Source organism: Pan troglodytes, chromosome 13 (genome assembly GCF_028858775.2).
Source record: "Pan troglodytes isolate AG18354 chromosome 13, NHGRI_mPanTro3-v2.0_pri, whole genome shotgun sequence".
NCBI lineage: Eukaryota > Metazoa > Chordata > Mammalia > Primates > Hominidae > Pan > Pan troglodytes.
The window spans coordinates 105,941,494-105,962,474 of NC_072411.2; the positions used below are offsets into that span (position 1 = coordinate 105,941,494).

The following is a 20,981-nucleotide window of genomic DNA, read 5'->3' on the forward strand; positions in this document are numbered from 1 at the left end:
GGGGAGGCTGAGGTAGGAGAATTGCTTGAACCTAGGAGGCAGAGGTTGCAGTGAGCAGAGATTGTGTCAACGCACTCCAGCCTGGGTGACAGAGCGAGATTCCGTCTCAACAACAACAACAACAACAACAACAAAAAAAAAGAAATATAAAATCAGTACACAAGTATTGTGTAGTACAAGTAATTAGGTAGTTAACTGAGTTCTCTCTGCTTTTACAGCCCCTATGATTTAGTTGAGTAGGTTATATATAACAGGAGGATGTAACATCTGGAAACAGATAAATAACACTTGGCAGTCACTACCTCACCATGCTATTTGATGACTAAAGGACTTTGGTTTGCATACATTATTTTTATAATCTGAAATATCCTCTACACCTCTCACCTGAAGAAGCCTTCTCTGAGACCCCAAATGGCAAAGAGAGGGACTTCCTTCCCTCTCAAGTTTCTCCAAATTATTATTGTGTATTGACACATTTATTTTCTTTTCCACTAGACTATGAACTCCTTGAGGGCAGAATCATGTCTTATTCATCCTTCTAACCTCTGTATTAGGCACAATGCTGTAAGCATATAGTTACTCAATAAATATTTGTTGAAGAAAGAAATGAATGAATTAGTAACAAAATGAGGAAGCATAAAATAAATACTCTGGTAAGATTAATGTAGAAAGGTAAGCCTTTATGGAGAGTTGAGAATTAGACTGGATTTGAATGAACGTTATTATTAATAATAATTGCTAGCTAACATTTATTTTGCACTTATAATGTGCCAGGTAGTGTTCTGCCTGGCTTTCCCTGTATTAAGTCATCTAATCTTCCCCCAAGTCCTATGAGGTAGTTACTATGATTGCTATGATTATACTATTTCATAGATGGGGAAACTGAAGCACAGAGTGGGTAGAGCATCTTGCTTATGGTCACAAAGCTACTAAGTATGTAAATCCAGATGGTCTTGCTCTGGGGTTCATGTTCTTACCAATGCTGTGTTGTCTCAGGCAGGAAAAGGTGGATTAATAAAGAAATTAAACCAGGAATACTGTTACATGTTCTCAGAACAGATGGCAACTCTGAATGTGTGAGGTTATGGAGAAGCAGCGGAGAATCCAGTTAAGCAAAGGATAGAATACTGATAACAGAAATTCAAACTTTATTTTCAAGTCATTTTGAAGTAATGGCCTGGGTAAGAAGAAAATATTTCAGAATCCTTATCTTTGGAATGAAGCTGGAGTTATGGGAATGGATGGCTAGTCGAAAGGAGAGGGCATAACTGTAGAAAAACAGAGAGTGGAGCTGAATCTGGAAACTGGCTCTGATGGGAGTCAGCTGAAAAGGTTGGTTAGCTAGTGAAGGAGACAGAGAAAGTGGTGAGAGAGGCAGGGGGACACAGTGAGGCTAGTGGAATGCCACTAAGCCAATGAGGGAAAGAGTTTCAAAAAGATAGTGGTTAATAGCATTAAACATAAGAGGGAAAGGAGTGAATAATGGCTTGGGATTTGGCTGAAACACCAGCTGGGACTTTTGAGTTTAGGCAGAGACATGGAGAAGGAAGATAAGACTTCACAGGATTAAGAAAAAGTGGAGGGGGACGAAACAGAGACAGTGAAAAGGAGAGGAAATAGATAAGGTAAAGACAATTAGGAACTTATATCACCTAAAATGTCTACCATGGTATTTTGTGCATGTAGTAATAAATGTTTGCAAATGGCTGAGTGACTTAAGTATGTTTGATATGTGGAAGGAGCCAAGTGCTGGACCTGAGAGACAGAGAGAGAGAGAGGGAGAGAGAGAGAGAGAGAGAGAGTGTGTGTGTGTGTGTGTGTGTAGCATTGCAGGGCTTGAGGATAGAGAAGGCTATTATTAGGAAAGAAAGGAGGAGGAGGGAGAGGAAAAAAAGAGGGTGGGGGTAGTTTTCTCAAGGAGATAGGGAGGGAGATTTGTTGCATAGGAGATGAGTGTATTAGAGAGAGGAGGACAAATCTCTAAGAAGATGGGGAGGAAGAGAAGAGACTTATAGGGGTAGAGATAAGTTAGAATGAAGCTATGGCAGATGAGTGATTCTATACTGGTGAACCTGAGGTTAAAAACAAACAAATCTCTCAGAGTAGGTCATGATGTTAAACCTATATCAACAAGGGCTACTGGGTAATACACGCCTTCTCTCTGAAGACTTTGCCCATGTGTACTTTAAATTCTTGCTTGAGTCCTCAACAATGCACACTATGGCTAGGCTTGACCTCAGCTCACGGCTGAGATCACAGGGTCACAGGGTTCAAACCAACCCTGCCCAACATTATGGGCGGGGCTCCAGTTTCCAGTCAGGGATGTTAATCTTAGCATTTCCCTGTGTGTTTTGGAACAAAGATATGGTTGCTTGACCTTGGCTTGGGGAGGCCAGTCCGCTATTCTTTTGCCCTCTCTTTTTTCAAACTCAAAAGCTAATCCCAAGGATTTCTCAAGGTGGGGGATGTGATTAGGAGTATTAGTCTCTCATACTGTGACAGAACTTTTCTAGGCCTCGGTTTCTTCATCTGATACATGAAGAGTTTGGGCTGGAGGATATCTCAGGTCTACTTTCTGGCTTAAAAGTGCTTCTGAAGTGAAATTTTTTAAAAAGCTAACTTTTGTCGGGTCTAACAAGGCAGCTCAACTACCCCATCCCCTTGTGGATGCTCTTATGACCTGATAGAGCAAATACAAGAAATTACAAACCAGCCATCTCTGAAATCCCTTGCAGGGATTGCTAACCAGGATCCTAGATGCTGCGAATGTGCTTAGAAATGACTGCTGGACTTCGAGGGGGCAATGCTGCCTTTGCTGTCTCCTGTTTTACTATGCAATGTTAAGGTCCAACACAGTAATTATTTAAACTTCTGGGCCATGACATTTACCTGGAGGTTCTGTATATGACAAGGTGATCCTGAGCAGATTCTTCAGAGGTATGTGATTTAGGCAGAATGGAACAGACAGGAAAAATGTACTGTTGTCTTCATTACAGAGTTGTTTTGAGTGAGGGATCAGGATAATTGTGGCTCAGGAGGAAAATATGGCTCTCAAATTTGGTTACTAGATTAAAACATATATTTAGAAAATAAATAATAAATTAATAGAGGAGGTCTCTTTATACCTGTGGGTTTTCTTTTGATCCGTTAACTGAATTACTATAATAATATATATGTACAGAAAGCTATAATTCCCTGGTTACCTCCTATTTAGACTACAGGCAACCTTTTAGAATAGTAAGATTTGATTTTGGGGAGTTGTTTGGTGGCTCTTGGTATGGGTTCCACTTTCATGTAAGTTAAGGTGCTCTTGCTATGTTGTCCCCTTAGATTGTCTTTCTAACATTAGAAGATCAGAGGAAAATTGCAGACCTGACCTGTGAACGGTAGGGATTGGGTCACACTGCATCTGAGTTTATGTTGCTTTGGGTTTAGGAAGTTTTGGTCCCAGAGCACTCACATCCTGCATTGCTGGGTGGCGTCTCTGAGTGGTAGGGATGGGTTACAGCACAGGTGATGGTTTTTAGCAATTTTAATATTAACTGTCATCCTAATACATATGAACTTCCTAATGTACATTTCTATCCCCAACTGGCTTCCTCGAACTCTAGTCCTATACTTCTAACTCCTTCTGGATCTTTCCTCCAGGATGAACAAATTTCCTCTTAACTTACCTCATTTTGTCAATGGTGCCTCCACTCATACCCTTACCCAGTGCGTGAACTCTGGGTCGGTTTCCATTCCTGTTCACCATCAGTCTGTAAAACTGAGCACCAATGCCTTGTTTGACCCTTTCATACCAGCTGCCACCTCCGCAGCTCAGGCCTTATGAACTCACATCAGTGCTATTGCATCAGCCTCCTGATTGGTCTCTGCCTCAGCTCTTCTCTTGCTCCAAGCCAAGGGCAGTCAAGATTGCTTGCTGCACTCCTCAAGGCTGTGCTAACCTTCCCAAAGCAGCATGTACCACAACGTTCTCAACTCAGACATCTTCAGCATCTCCCGTGGCCTTTCTGGTAAAATCTATGTGCCTTTTCTTGGCTCCCCATGACTGGTATCGGCCATCTTCATCTGTTTCCATCCTACATAAATGGAATACTCTGCCACTTCCCAATAAACTCTCACACTAAGGTCATTTCCATGATCTTAGCCTGTCTAAATTTGCCCCAGACCTTATGGTCCAGCTAAATGTGAACTCTCTACAAAAGCCTCCAGAATCATCCTGTCTGGAAACAAGGCCTCTTTCGCGTGCCTGTCAATGACCCTTTAAAGGGTTCATGTACCACGGATGGCTTCGGAGAGTAGCTGATTGTGTACCTGCCTTCGGATTTCTCCTAGAATGAAACAGCTCTGTCTTTTACATCTTCCCATCTCCTAAGAATCAAGTACATTAGGTCCCTTATTTATTTGATGAATAAATGAATGACGCTGTCACAGCAGAAGTCAGAATACCAAAGGACGATTCTGTGACACATCAAAATTTCTTCTCAGAAAGTACTCATTGATTGTTTTTGATAACTTTTCCGTCTCAAAAATGAATGCCTTAGGTCTTGGTGCTCATATGGGACTTTTTGCTACTGAACTATCTGATCTTTGACTTACTTTCTGACAGTTAAATGTAGCACAATAATTTTTTTAAGAGGACAAGAACAAGTGTCCTCTACATTATAGTGTCTGCCTGTGTAGGAACAAAAATAAAGGTTAAAGGTGGGGCTTAGATTAGTGCTGACCAAAAGCAACTTCTTTAGTAAATTATTTATTTATTTGAGATGGGGGTCTCACTTTGTTGCTCAGGCTGGAGTGCAGTGGTACAATCACCACTCACTGCAGCCTTGACCTCCTGGGCTCAAGTGATCCTCCCACCTCAGCCTCCCAAGGAGCTGGGACTACAGGCACATGCCACCATAGCCAGGTACCCCCACACCCAGCTAATTTTTGTATTTTTTGTAGAAATGGGGTCTCGCCATGTTGCCCAGCTGGTTTCCATCTCCTGGGTTCAAGCGATCCACCTGTGTCAGCCTCCCAAAGTGCTAGGATTACAGGTGTAATCCACTGTGCCAGGCCTTTAGTAAATTTATTAATCAGGATTCTATTTCTATTTATATTGTTACCTATAATCATTTGTCCTTGTTCAAACTAAAACCTCTTTAGATTTTGTTTTAAAACCATACTTTCTGTCAAGAACAGTTAATGTGCTTGGTATAACTGATAGTTGTGATATACACAATCTTGGCCAAAGCTGGTTGCTTGGTCTGCTTCTCTTGATGGAAGTCATTGCTTCTGTCATGGTGGCCTCCACTACACAACTCTCTTGCCTTCTGGTTCTGGTAACTTCGCTGTCCCCTGGTCTCTTTCGACCTAAGGGTGGTCATAATTCTGCTGCTGCAAGTCACAGGCTCTGGCACTACCCCTCGTGGTTCTGCTATTGCCACACCTTTGCCAACAGTCCTTTCATAAATAACCTTCCTACTCTTGCCCAATTTTGTGTGTGCCATCTGTTTTCATTTGGGATCTGGAATGAGACAACATATAGTTGGCCCACTGTATCCATGGGTTATGCATCTGTGGATTCAATCAACCATGGATCAAAAACAGTATTTGTGGGATGCAGAATCTATGGATACAGAGGACCAACAATTGCATGACTTGAGCTTCCATGTATTTTGGTATCTGCGGGGGTCCTGGAACCAACACCCCATGGATCCAGAGGACCACTGTATATGCATGTTTATCAAGCTTATTCAAAGCCCCCTTTTTTTGTGTGAAGAGATTTTCCTTAAATCTTCATTTCTTGTGAAAATGGGAAGACTTTCAAGATAACAGTCAACAGAAAACTAGATGAAATGACCACAGAATTATTTTTAAACCATAACCTGCATTATTATCATTATTATTACCATTTTTTCATTTTAACATGAATTTCTGGGAGAGAAAGGCTGGGTCCATTCGAAGCATGGTAGATCATGAATAGCTTTGTTTTTATCTTCATTGCAGCTCAGAGAGGATGGTAAAAGGTGCTACAGTCTGGTGAATGTTTTGTACTTCTCTTTTTCTTATCAGAAGGAAGCCAGGCCACCAGCTAAGGTTATCAGAGCCATAGACTGTTGAGTCCCCCTTTCTTCTCAGGGAGCACAGTTTGTCTCACAGTTTCCTGAGCAACCACCGGGTTGTCTTGTGGGGGAGCCTACCCCTTACAGAGCCTGAAAAGGAGCCAGTGGTCAGATGGTCACGTGTTGAAGGGCATCCTGGGCCTGAACAGGAAATATACTCAGAGGAAAGTTACAGTAACTTAACCAGCTCTGTGGTCAGGAGGGAGGTGCTCTTCTATGCCAGGGAAATCAGCATCACCTTCACAGTATGCTCACAAATATCACAGGGCAAGATGGCTGAAAGTAGAAGCTTTCATTGTTGTTGGTTCCTACCTAACATGTGAAATTCTGTTCAGTCCGAATTTTTAAAAGGAAACAAGATAATTAGAATCTTACAACCTGATTTTTCAACGGCAAAAGAAAGTCAGACTATGATGTGCATAAATGGAACCTGATAAAGTTCTTAAAGATTCTGGAGGAAAATCACATTTTGCTAATTAATCATGTATTCCAGCTCTCTAACTGCTTCTTTAGCTTCCCAGTACGTTTTATTTCTCTATGGTGCTACGATAAAGAAAAGGAAAAACTATGACAAACAAATGTAATTCACAAAAGCCCTGAAGTTAAGGATTTTCCTAGTGAAGTTCAGACTGAAATGTGACTTTATGTGTTGACTCATGTCTATGTTCAATCCCTTTTGTACACTTGGGTAAGCTAGAATGGAAGATCTCAATGGTATAATTATTACTTGTGCATCAGAAATAATTTATAAGATCATTTGATGTGATCATACTGTCTGTAAGCCTTATCTGGGATCCATCTATGACCTTCAGGAAATCTTCAAAATTGTAAGCAAAATGTTTTGTATATGTGCATTAGAGGCAAAAAATTTGGAAATGTATTTTTTTCTAGATATGAGCATGAAATAAATTCAGTCTTGCTGAATGAACAAAGTTGTTTTTCTGTCCATTTATGATTTAAAACATTACTCCTTAGATGTCTAAATAAATAAATTACATCTTAGCTCTTCCATTATTTGTGTGACCTTGTTTGAAAAGTCATTTACTTCTTCTCTTTTTTTCCCCCCAATAGCCTCTTCTTTAAAATAAGGAATTGGCATAGATCATCTCCAAGTTCCCTTCCAGTTGAGTGTGTTTTTTTGCAGGATAAGACTCTAATAAAATAGTGGGGAAAATGAAATGTATTCTGTTCTGGTCCTCTTCCCATTCCATTCACTCCCCTACTTAATGGTAATCTCCTCCCTAACCCTCACTCCAGACATCTAGTACCATCCTCCCTATCAAGTCCAACTTTGAGAGGATCTAGAACCAATCACTGCAATTGTGTTGAAATTTTGATGCAACATGGCAGAAGGAAATGAACAATAGATTAGAAGTCATAAGTTATGAGCTTAAATTTCAAGGATCACTTATGTTTCCTGTAACCTTGGACAACTCATCTACCTCTTTGACCTCAGTTTCCCCATCTGTAAGATGGGCATAAAGATGACTGTCCTGCCTATTTACTTCACAGTTGAATATAGAGTTCAGATGAGATAAGAGACAGCATTTTATAGCCCTGTGAATGTAAGCCATAGATACTAAATTAAGCCAATGTGTTTCCCATATTGCATTTTGGGCTTCATTTTCTTTGGAAATCTAAGCATTAACTGAGCTAGTGGGAGGGTCCTTTTAAGGTCAGGGTTCTTTGATGCTGGGAGCCACACCTTAGAGGTGGTTACCACCCCACCTATGCAGAGGGTTGACCTCATTACTAAATATGGTAATTGACCCGTTTATAATAGGTGTAAACGGCAAGAGTTGTTTTTTTTTGTAACCAAGCTTCCCCACCACCCACTGCCATTCTCATGGAAGTTCAAGCAACTTTCAATTTTCCTGAAGTCGGCTGTTTCACAAGATTCACAGATTATCTGTGGGAAATCTTTTAGCTCTCAGTACCTTGCTCACAAGCAGCAGATAAGTACCTTCTCACCTCCAATCTCACTCTTCATGTTGCCTGTTGTTAAGCAGGAGCTGTGAGGGAAAGAGGTTTGAGGTTAGTGCTTCCTGTCTCCACACCTTTAGCTGGTTTAGCTGCTAGGAAAGGCTTTGAAAAGCAAAGCACTAAATTCACCTTCAAAACAACTTGTCAATTCAGTTAGAGAAATGTCAGTCAGACCAATCTTTTGATAATGTAAGCAAAGAAAATGGACGGGTTGACAATGTTTCTTTTAACCTAGTAGGTTTGACCTAGGTAGACCTTACCTGAACACTCACAAGAAGTAAAATCAAATATTCACAGGGAAAGGGCTGGGTCTCCTGATACCCAAGTAGCCTAAGAAGAATGCCTTCCACTCCTAGCATGAACTGGAAAGCAAAAAGAAATCAAACACAAGTTAGGACGAGGGAGCTACATATTTGGGTTTCTTCTGAGTCTAGATATGTCCTTACATTTGTAGTATGTCCTTACATTATTTGAAGTACTGTGGATTTTCAGAAACTCAGAGACCGAAAATACATGTCAAAGCCAAATGTCATCTGATATTCTGATTATCAGCTACTTTGATTTCTCCATGTTTTTACTTCATAGAGCAAGGGGTGTGCATTTTTACACATGCCCCATTTTAAAAGAAAATAAGAGAAATCAGAATTATTGTGTTTACTCAAAGTCACAATGATCACACATATTCAGTATCACTTAGAGTCACTGGTTATCTTTTTCTAGCACCAAAAGTAAATTTCTCTCATTTACTGTCTTGCAAAGCATATAGAGATTTTGAGGTCCTGTGAGATAGTTTCCCATTTAGGCTTCTCTGAATTATTGACATGAACCAAGGTGGGACCAAATGCTATGAGGATATAAATATTGAGAAATGAGATTTTATCAGCCAACCTTGAACTCAGCTTGAACTCTAAACTAGGAGGCTGTTAGCTACGTGTTAACACATAGTAAGCAAACGATTTCAAGCACAGTATCTGTGTTTGAGAGCCAGCTAATTTAAAAATGATCTATGTTGACAAAGAAGAGGGAGGAAAGTAAACATGAACAATAAATTGGATGGCTTTTCCTCAAATGGCCTTATCGAAAACAAATAGTTTTCAAGCTCTTTTCCAGCAAAATCTTAGCACTTTTCTGCATAAAAGCCTTCAGTAGATCTTCATCACCTTCAGAAGAGAGCCAAAGCTCTCTAATGGAGTGAACTATGCTTGCTCTGACAATCTTGTCTTTCGTAACTCATGGCCCAGCAAAAAGAAGGTAGCTGTAATTCCCCAAGTCGGCCACACTCTTACCCTCCTCATCTCCCTTGCCCAGACTACTCTTTTTCTCTCTTTGTCTTATCCTCCCCACAGTCCCCTAACTCACCCCAGCCCAAACACACACTCTCCCACCTCACCCCAGTCCCCAACACAAAGACACATCTTAGCCAGGCTAACTTTTACTTAGTAAAAGTTGGTCAAATCCATGTATGCGTACTCCTTCAGGACTCAGGTCAGCCATCATCTCCTGAGATCCTTAGCTGGTTTCCCTGTTGCCCCCGGAAGTTTTGTGCAGATCACTGTGTCACTATGTTTAAAGTAGGGTCTATTTATATCTTTCTTCCCCATCAGATCATGAGCTGCCGTAGGACAGGAATTGAGTGGCATTCATTTTTGGGAAATCAATTCTTCTCTCCCACGTGCATCTTAGGAACATGTCACACCCTGAGTTAGACAGGACATATTCAGCAAACCACTGGACTCTAGATGCCACAGCTTTTCTTCCTTCCTCTCTCTCCCTTCCCTCTCTCCACCTCACTGTGTGTGCTGGGAGAGGGAGTCAAACTGGAGAGCCATCTGGGGTTTCTCTCCAGCCCACCCACACTCCCTTTTTTGTCTCCACAAAGAAGTCCTATTCTCATTCTCATCTTTTTCTTTAAATCAGCTCACAAAGGCAGATCAGGAAGAATTTGAATGTGCATTAAAACAGAATCCAAATAATTAGCAATAGAAACACAATTCCCAGGGGGGTGAGCAAGCAGAATACAAATGCCTAACCTGCACTCACTCTCTGAAAAGGAGGAGAGATGCAGGCATTGCTTGCTGGAGTTGGTTGCTCTTCCGATTAGAACTGACCTAATGACTCCTTCTAAGTAAAAAAAGGAAACAAACAAAATAAATCAAAAACAAAAAAACAAATTGGATGTTTGTATTAAGACAGGTCGAACTTTTTGATTCTTTGCATGTTTATTTTTCAGTGCTTTTGCAAAATATTTGTGGAACAAATAATAAGTGAAGTTAAAGTTGTTGACACAGGTTTCCAAAAAGGATTTAATGAGATGGTAGTCAAACCTAGCTGCTGATAACAACAATACAGCCGAATCACCATCTTTCACTCAACAATTATTTAATGAGAGTCTATTAGTCATACTGTGTTATGTAAAGAAGCATAACATGTGGTCCTTTCTGTCAAGAGACTTGGAAACCAGGGGCCTAAGGGAAATGCACATGAATCCAAAGCTAAGCAAATTGAAGCATGTGAAACAAGAGTTGTTTAAAAGGTATAACTCGACCAAATGTCAAGTGAGCGATACAGATAGTAATCATTTTGAGACCTGAGAAGGGAGTGGTGCTCTGTGCCAAGGAGTTAGTAGACAAAGCATGGAGGTAGGAATGCTCACAGTCTGTTCTTGGGATGTTGGCTTAAATGGTCTAATTAGGAGGGCTTCAGTTTGAGGAAATGAGGTTGGAAAAACCTGTGGAGGCCGATTTGAGGATAAGAAGTTAGTTTTCCTCTGTTAGGCCACTGGTTCTCAAATTTGACTGCCATCTAGAATTACTAGAGAAACTTAAAAAATATGAATGGATGCCTGGGTCCTATACCTAGAGATTCTGATTTAATTGGCCTTGGAAAACCAAAGGCTTTTAGATTTTTCCAGGTGATTCTAAATATGTTGTCAGGTGAATTCCACTAGGACATAGTGGCTTTCAACCCAATTGAATATTAGAATCAAGTGGGGGAACTTTTAAGATAATATGAAAGACAATCCACAGAATGAGAGAAAACATTTACAAATCACATATCTGATAAGAAACTTGTATCAAGGCTGAGGCAGGCAGATCGCCTGAGGTCAGGAGTTTGAGACCAGCCTGGCCCACATGGAGAAACCCCATCTCTACTAAAAATATAAAAATTAGCTGGGGGTGGTGGTGGTCACCTCCAATTCCAGCTACTCGGGAGGCTGAGGCAGGAGGATTGCTTGATCCTGGGTGGCAGAGGCTGCAGTGAGCCAAGATCATGCCACTGCACTCCAGCCTGGGTGACAGAGTGAGACTCTGTAAAAATAAAAAAATAAAAAGTATAAAAAATGTATACAGAACTCTAATAATTCAATAATAAAAAGATAAATAGCCTAACCAGTTAATAAATGGGCAAATGATCTGAATAGAGAGTTCTCTAAAAAGAATAGACCAATGGCTAATAAGAACATGAAAAGATGCTTAGCATCATTAGTTATTAGAGAAATAGCAAATCAAACCATGATGAGATATCACTTCATGTCCACCAGGATGGCTATAATAGAAAAGATGAACAATAACAAGTGTTGGCAAGGGTGAGGATAAATTGGAGCCCTCATTCACTGCTGGTGAGAATGTACAATGGTGCAGTTGCTTTGGCAACAGTTTGACGATTCCTCAAAAAGTTAAACATAGAGTTACCATATGACCCAGCAATTTTACTGCTGGCAAATACCTAAGAGAGTTGAAAACATACGTCCACACAAAAATCCGTATGCAAATGCTCATAGTAGCATTATTCGTAATAGCCAAAAAGTGATGAATAGAAAAACAAAATGTAGTATAGCCATACGATGGAATATTATTTGGCCATGAAGAGTGAAGTTCTGGTGCATGCAACAACATGGATGAAACTTGAAAACATTATGCTAAGTGAAAGAAGCGAGACACAAAAAGCCACATATTTTATGATTCTACTTATTAAAAAAGTCCAGAATAGGCAAATTCATAGGGCCAAAGTAGATTAGTGGTTTCCAGGGATTTAAGGGAGGGAGGAAGCAGGGTGATGGTAAATGGGTATGGTATTTCTTTATGGAGTAATGAAAATGTTCTGGAATCAGATAGTGGTGATTCATTCATAACTTTGTGAATATACTAAAAAATCTCTGAATTTTACACTTTAAAACAGCAAACTTTATAGTACCTGAATTATATCTCAATAAAGTTATTATCTAAAATAAAGAAAAAAAACTTAGTATCAATCCTTCCCCCCAGCCTAGACCAATTAAATCAGAATTTCCAGAAGTGGGAGGACTTGGGCACAGATATTTTTTCATTTTAAAGTTCTTGATATAAAGCCAGCAATGATTTTTTAAAAAGAATTTTGTAGAGATGGGGTCTTTCTATGTTGCCCAGGCTGGTCTTGAACTCCTGGGCTCAAGCATTCATCCCGCCTTGGCCTCCCAAAGTGCTAGGATCACAAAGGTGTGAGTCATCATCCCCAGCCAGCATTATTGATTATATAGGAGACAAAAAGCTACTATTAATTTAGTTCTATGCCATTTCCTTCTTACCAAAACCAAAACAAAACACCTGTGTATATGAATTCAAATTCAGTTAAATTGTAAATTTCATTTAAAAATGAATCTGATTTTATTTGGCTCTTCAGTGTGGGTATACGGGATGTTGCTTCAAATAAACTTAAAAGAAATGCAAGTAGGTAAATAATTATTAACATACCCCAAAACAAGAGCAAAAAAATGCTTTTGTTTGCATTGAAATTTGAATCAAAGACACAAAGTGGTTTGTTGTTTTAGAAAAATTCTTGAGGGCCAGGCGCAGTGGCTCACACCTGTAATCCCAGCACTTTGGGAGGCCGAGGCGGTGGATCACCTGAGGTCGGGAGTTCGAGACGAGCCTGACCAACATGGAGAAACCCCGTCTCTACTAAAAATAGAAAATTAGCCGGGCATGGTGGTGCATGCCTGTAATCCCAGCTACTCGGGAGGCTGAGGCAGGAGAATCACCTGAACCCAGAGGGCGGAGGTTGCAGTCAGCTGAGATCGCACCATTGCACTCCAGCCTGGGCAACAAGAGTGAAACTCCGTCTCCAGAAAAAAAAAAAAAAAAGAAAAATTTTGGAAGGTGTCTTGGTTGCAAAGTTGATTCTCAGTTTCTCAGTGCTTCAGTGGTCTATTTCTCAGGTGGTCACAGCCAACTTGGGTTTTAGTTCTGGCTTTGCTCACCATTTGTTTGGTGACTTCAGACAAACCAGCTAATGTTTCTAGGCCTTATACAGTCATTAGAAAAGAAAAAAAAAAAGAAATAATATTGTCATGTGCCAACAATGAGGATACCATGGGAAATGAGATCAATGTGTTCTCTTCACTTATGGAGTTGATAAACTAGTTTCAGGTTCTTTGCTTTTAAAGATTGAACTAAATGGTCTCCAGATTCTTTGATCTTTTATTGGGATAGCAGTAAAGGTAGATGATGGACCAGAGAGATAACTCCCCTCTGGAGTCTTTCACCTTTCATGATTTAAGGGAATAGATCTATGAATTTCTTGGGGAGGCTATTCTCTGAATTTGGTGTGGAAAACACATTAAAGCAAACTCTTGGGTTATATTTTTTCTTATCTCTTCATCCCACTCTTGCAATGGGCAATAAACAAAGTAAAAATGTTTCAAAATATTTTAATTCCTTTACAAAAACCTGTATCACAACTTAAAAACAAATCTATTTGTAGGTTGGGCGTGGTGGCTCATGCTTGTAATCCCAGCACTTTGGGAGGCCAAGGTGGTCAGATCACTTGAGGCCAGGAGTTCGAGACCAGCCTAGCCAACATGGTGAAACCCCGTCTATACTAAAAAAATAGAAAAATTAGCTGGGCGTGGTGGTGCATACCTGTAATCCCAGCTACTTAAGAGACTGAGGCAGGAGAATTGTTTGAACTCGGTGGGTAGAGGTTGCAGTGAGCTGAGATTGCACCACTGCACTTCAGCCTGGGCAACAGAGCAAGACTCTGTCTCAAAAACAAACAAACAAAGAAACAGATCTATTTGTGTGTCTGTGTCAGGCAGTAAAGCCACCTCCAAATATATCACTCAGTCAGGAAATTGGCCCAATGCATTCTCAGGAATATAGATTTAAAAATTGTGAGTGCCTAGCTGTGGTGCTCAATGCTAACAGAAAGCCATGTACTGCCTTCCGGGTGAAAACATGCTCCATTGTTCCATTCAAAAGAGGATGAAAATAATATTGAAATGTTAACTTTTGAACTCTCAGTATAATTATCCCCTGAAGAGGTCCTACATCTTCTGCCAAGAGAAAACCTTTGCTGGAGATCTGTTCATTTAGTTAATTAATATATTTTGCTTTCAGGAAGAAAAATTATCCTTATATTCTTGTTCTAAGCAAATGATTTTTTTTTTCCCCCAGGAAACAAGATTTTGGTGAAGCAGTCGCCCATGCTTGTAGCATACGACAATGCGGTCAACCTTAGCTGCAAGTATTCCTACAATCTCTTCTCAAGGGAGTTCCGGGCATCCCTTCACAAAGGACTGGATAGTGCTGTGGAAGTCTGTGTTGTATATGGGAATTACTCCCAGCAGCTTCAGGTTTACTCAAAAACGGGGTTCAACTGTGATGGGAAATTGGGAAATGAATCAGTGACATTCTACCTCCAGAATTTGTATGTTAACCAAACAGATATTTACTTCTGCAAAATTGAAGTTATGTATCCTCCTCCTTACCTAGACAATGAGAAGAGCAATGGAACCATTATCCATGTGAAAGGTAAGATACAACTTTACCAGTGTACCACCCTAAAGTAATGGTTTTCAAATGCAGTCCTGAAAACTGGGTCGTGGTCAGTGGTGGGGTTGAATAAGGCCTAAGTGATTTGATACTAACAAAGACAAATAATGTTTTCAGAAAATTTTTTCCCTTTACTGTAGAGGAGATTCAAGGTTATATTTTGAATATCTTTATTTTCCTTTGCTGACATTGAGCGGGAGAGTAAGTGATGAAGTTACCGCATGTGGGAACAGATCATTTTTCTCCATTCGAGTGGATCATGGCAGAAAAGAGGTTACCATTAAAATGTAAGCCCAGGTGCCCTCAAGTAACAGCTGGGTCTAATGGGTTAAGACTCAGGAAGACTCAGTTCTATTTCTAATTAATTCTTTTTTTGTGCTCCATAATCTTCCTCTGTAAAAGTACCTTTCCATTTTCTTTTTCCTTCCTTCCTTCCTTCCTTCCTTCCTTCCTTTTCTTTTCTTTTCTTTTCTTTTTCTTTTTCTTTTTTTTTTGAGACGGACTCTCGCTCTGTCGCCCAGGCTGGAGTGCAGTGGCGGGATCTCAGTTCACTGCAAGCTCTGCCTCCCGGGTTCACGTCATTCTCCTGCCTCAGCCTCCCGATCAGCTGGGACTACAGGTGCCCGCCACCACGCCTGGCTTATTTTTTGTATATTTATTTATTTATTTTAATTAATTAATTAATTTTTTTGAGAGGGAGTCTTGCTCTGTCGCCCAGGCTGGAATGCGGTGAGGCGATCTCGGCTCACTGCAAGCTCCGCCTCCCAGGTTCACGCCATTCTCCTGCCTCAGCCTCCTGAGTAGCTGGGACTACAGGTACCTGCCACCATGCCCGGCTAATTTTTTATATTTTTAGTAGAGACAGGGTTTCACCTTGTTAGCCAGGATGGTCTCGATTTCCTGACCTCGTGACCCGCCCGTGTTGGCCTCCCAAAGTGCTGGGATTACAGGCGTGATCCACCGCGCCCAGCCATTTTTTGTACTTTTAGTAGAGACGGGGTTTCACCGTGTTAGCAAGGATGGTCTCAATCTCCTGACCTCGTGATCTGCCCACCTGGGCCTCCCAAAGTGCTGTGATTACAGGCGTAAGCCACCGCGCCCAGCCCGTACCTTTCCATTTTCTGAAATATACAAAGAATGCTGGACTAGAAACCGGGGGACATAAAATTTGCTATTAATCAACTGTGTGATCTTGGATAAGTCACCTAACTTTTTCATAGTCAAAAACTCAGTACAACTGTTAAGCAGTATTTGTGAATTAGTGAAAATAAGTCTACTGAGCTTTTGTTGACGTTATGTTCTGCCTAAATGTTAGGGAGAAAAATCATGATTCCCCAACTCAGAAGAATACAGTATTGGTAGCAACAAGTAAAGTTTGATTTTTTGGTATACTTTGTGGATATATCATAGCTTTTCATTTTTGTGGAATGATAATAAGAAACACATATGTTCAGTTTTGTACTGAATCCTAGCATAATGCCAATAAATGGTTTTTCTTCAATGCTGGAACAGAGCCATGCTGATGAAAAATAGGATACTAAATAAGGAAAGAACTGTTAATGTGGCAGATAAGCTTTTGTGTTCTGGCAAAATAGAGACAATTAATGTGTGAATATTTTGTTTGCTGAGTCCTATTTAGATTTCTAATATCTGTAATATCCAAACAGAATATTTTAATTGTATCAAGTCAAAGGTTAAAAAATTATGCTATTTTGCTTGTAGCTAAGAGTGAAATATTTTTTCCTATATGAAAGACATGCTACTTTAGGATAGTATTTTATATATATGTATACACACATATACACATATCATTTATGTTAGAACTGAGAAGGACACCAATGATCCTGTACTTAGTAATTTTCAATCCTATCTGTATATTATAAATCTGAGTAGGTTTTAAAAGAAATACCAATGCCTAGTTCCAGCCCTGAGATTCTGATGTAATTGATATGGGTTGAGGAAGGGGTGCTGGACATCATTATATTTTCAAACTTTCTCAGATAATTTATTGTGCAGCTAGGATGGAAAATCAATGGACTAGAGGATTTTTGGTATGCTTTCTAGTTCTAATTTTCTCCAATTTTGAATAGAATTCTATAGGTTCCTTCTCATCCCCTTTTGATTCCTAAGGATATAAAGTGATTTGTTTGTCATTATATAATCTATGAGACAGGGTTGGAACTAGAAATTTATCCTCTGATTAGCAGTCCAGTGTTCTGACTGCCATAGTAGGCTGATGATTTTCTTAAGGCTTGAAAACATGTATATTATTTAACTTATTCCAAGAATGCAGTTTAGGGTCTAGATTAACTATCTTCTGATGGGAGAAAGGGATAAAGTTAGGTTAAGGCCATTGGAAGTCACCATTTTGAATCACACAGTAGAATCCACAAAGTCAAGTGAATACAAGTCTACCAGTGTACCATCCTAACGTAATGGCTTTCAACTGTGGTCGTGAAAACTGACCAGATCATGGTCAATGGTGGGGTTGGGTAAGTCTCAAAGAGGAAATCTATTCACTCTAAGCTGGTGATATGTTTAATATTTTTATTTCTTTCACATTTTTCTCTGATGTTCACAAGGAAGGAAATGCACTCAATTGCTATTCCTGTATCATTTAATCCACTCTATTTTGTTTTTCAGGGAAACACCTTTGTCCAAGTCCCCTATTTCCCGGACCTTCTAAGCCCTTTTGGGTGCTGGTGGTGGTTGGTGGAGTCCTGGCTTGCTATAGCTTGCTAGTAACAGTGGCCTTTATTATTTTCTGGGTAAGAGAAGCAGCACTGCTTTTATGTAACTTTTCCACTGCACATGAAATCTGAACACATTCAAGAATTTTGCCTATGTGGTTTATTTTCTGTTTAATATAGGATGATGATTTTCTTTTCCCCATGCTTGAGTAGGTTCTCTTTTAGCTTGTTCAACTCTATCTGAGATAAAAATCTGATATGAGTTAGATTTCCCAGAAGGCATTGAGTAGGTGGTGAGGCAAAATAAGAAGCTAAATGGGTAAATTAGGGTGGAGGGATTAGGAGCAGTTGCCTTTCTTCTCCCCATTTTGCAATATAATTATGACACATAGAACAGTTTTAATGCGTATATATGTATAAAACACCTAGGCAACTTGGGAAGCTGGGCAACTGAAGCCAATGGACAATGTTGGCTTGATCAAAAATCATGAGAAACTTGGCTACTGAAATTGTGTATTCAAACCTAGCAAAGAAACTAGATCTGTTTATCTGAGTCATATTTTTTTTTCTCCTCTGAAGCAGTTGAATTGTGTGAGGCCAAGTATGGTGCTGTCATTATGAAACTATAATGGGAGTTAGAATTTTCTGAGCTCTCACCACTGAATTGAAGTACTAACTTTTGCAAATGTTTATGTAATAAATGTGGTGTATTTTTCTTTACCTTCCTCAACATTGAATTTTTGGCCTGGGTTTGAACACATTTTGATGAACGCACCTACAGTTAAGAACGTACCCCTGAGTGACCCTTGTTCTTACTCAGAAACTTCTTAGGTACATAGTATGGTACAGAATGTATTGACTCCATGTTGTCTTTGAATTTTTTTCTAGAAGTTACATGCATGGATGAGTCATTTCTTCAATGAGAAATGTATTCTCAAGCATAAAAGACTATTTCTCTTGATAGTCTCCAAAAGACTATTTCTCTTGATATTCTCCATTTGATATTAAGTACATTTGGTGCTTAATGAATGCTTATTGGATTGATGAATTGATAACCTCCAGAGAGGTCAAATTAAGGATTTAAATGAGTCTGCCTGAAGTATGATACTCATCTTTAAGGCATAATCCATATATGTACCTAATTCATAGATGGGTCAGTGATTTCTGAAAGCCATATCATGTGAAGTCATTCTGTTTACTATCAGCTTGGTGACTGCGGGTACAGACCTGGATCCACAGTCATGCCTTCCTATTACCCAGTCTTAGATTCTTTTAGACTCTTCTTGGCCTATTGCCAAAGCTTACCTTTCAGTTGTTCCCCACATGCTCCTTGCAGTTCAGAAGACTCTAGAGCTCAGATGGACATTTGTCAGGCTGCCTGTTGCTTACTCTGTACTTGCCGCAGGGTAGGAAACAAAGTGGTTGCTTGTTCCTGGAAATTCTTTATACTAGGTATCATCTTAAGAATTTGCCTGGCTTGCCTTCTGCAAGTTGCCCAACCCTGAAGGTGGGGCTTTGGTATTATAAAATGTTGCCTGAATTCTGCCTCTGATGTTAGTTGACTACTTTCATCTTTCCAGATCTTGGTATCTTCATCCAACTTACCTTCTAGCTTTGATCCTCTGGTGTTTGCTGATAATTTTTGAGTTTTTAGAATTCTTAGTTCTTGTTTCTTCTTAATCTCTGGCCATTGGCTTTTAGGCCTACCATATGGCTTTTCAATCCTCTCATTGGGAGTCTCAACTTTCTAACTTAAAGGCCAGGTGCAGTGGCCCTTTGGATACCCCTCCAGGAAAGGCATTCCCCTGTGATATGCTGACCTAGGTCAAAGTAATTTACTAGCTCTGCAGAAAGTAGTTTTGGGAACTACTTTAACCTTCAATGGCCAGAGGACACTGCTCATTATTGAAGACTTATTATAAATATTCATTAGAATGTCAGTTACTATAATGAGACATCAATTTGTTGAGTGACTTGAGTCACAAAAGCAGCTTCTCACTTTCAATGAATTTAAACCGTTCACTTTCAACTCAGACACATCGTAGACACACTGGGTTTTTCCTTGGCAGTACTACTAATTCCTAGTGAGATTCATCTTGCTTTGTTTTAAAAAATTTTATTTTTGTTTTACTTTGTCTTACAGACCCCCTGTGAATTGGGCAGTCCTGTCATTTGCGGACTCTTGTAGTCAATTTGGTTACCCAATAAAAACTACCACTTATCTGCATCTCAAACCTGGGTCTTTGTACTCTCTTACCAAAAGAGTATAAATACAAGTTTGTCTATATTTCGTAGAATAACATAGTATTTTCACTCTGGGCTCATCTTTTCCTGCTGTTGCTATTTAAGCAACAAGTACCTTGCTGAGTTGGGCATCTAGGCCATTATGGATCCCTGGAGTTTAGCTATTTCCTGGGTAATTTTCTGAGATCCTATTTTTGGCTGGTCTGCAGCGTGCCTTGATGTAAGTTGCTGTTTTCCGGAACTTCCTGAGGGCCTATGATATGCTACTGTAGGCAGTTCTGGGTTGAGTGGGTTTCTAGGCTGAGCGGGTTTCTGGGAGCAGCTGCAGATTCTATCTCAGTTCTTGACCTGATGTTGACATTTGAGTAAATAAAGAGCTCCCTTTGGTCAAGCTGTCACAGGCCAGCACCTGTCACTGTCTTTCAATTCTCCGTTCATGCAGCTGTGCTGGTAAAGCTGCCCGTTTTCCTAAAGAAATCTTTTTAAAAAACATTATGTTCCCCACTGCAGATCACAATGTGAGGAATGTAGATAGTGTGTGTACAGGTAGCGTCTGCTTTTTATAATAATCCAGTAGATTCTTGAAGACCACGTACTTAAGTAGATTACCTTGCATATGCCCTGTGTATTGCTGCTGTTCCCAGGAAACAAGTGGGTAAGGCTGGCATGGGGAGAAGGGCAAAGGAGGAATGGTCCAGAAATCACATATCATTAGCTGATATTCACTGTTGAAGGGGTGGAGATGACACAGACACATAGGGTAGGTACTTCCTGCACACATATGCACACATACTCAATGCACATGGGTGCTGTAGGTTCTGCGTGGTGTTTGTTCCCAGCCATGCATCTGTCATTTTCATCCCACTGCTGTGTTTAGAGTTAGGGTGATAATAAGTAAGTCTGCCATCTGACAATCACTTGAGGATAAGCATGGGAGCTGACTGCAACAGACCTTTCATTATTTTATGTGCAATGTAAAGAACCTGAGAATCAAGACACCTTTATTGCTGTGGCCTCTCTACCAGCTATGATTTGGTTTGGGTGTCCGGAGGCAGAGGCTGACACTTGGAGGTTTGGCAAAGGGAGTCCTCAGGGTTGGAGTAAGTACTAAAAATGCTTCCCAGGTTATCAGCTGTTTTCTACAC

At 40.1% G+C, this 20,981-nt stretch overlaps 1 protein-coding gene across 4 annotated transcripts in view; it reads left to right on the plus strand.

Annotated features, from left to right (window-relative positions):
- The window catches only part of CD28 (CD28 molecule), a 31,639-nt gene that overhangs the window by 5,574 nt on the left and 5,084 nt on the right, over positions 1-20,981 (plus strand). For all 4 annotated transcript variants that reach the window (XR_010149831.1, XR_010149832.1, XM_016950357.3 and 1 more), the window contains exons 2-3: positions 14,525-14,881; positions 17,546-17,670. Coding sequence is in view for 2 of the 4 variants with exons in the window: in XM_016950357.3 (XP_016805846.1) it covers positions 14,525-14,881; positions 17,546-17,670 (482 nt within the window). In the remaining 2 variants the exon portion in view is untranslated. The remainder of the gene's footprint in view (positions 1-14,524; positions 14,882-17,545; positions 17,671-20,981) is intronic.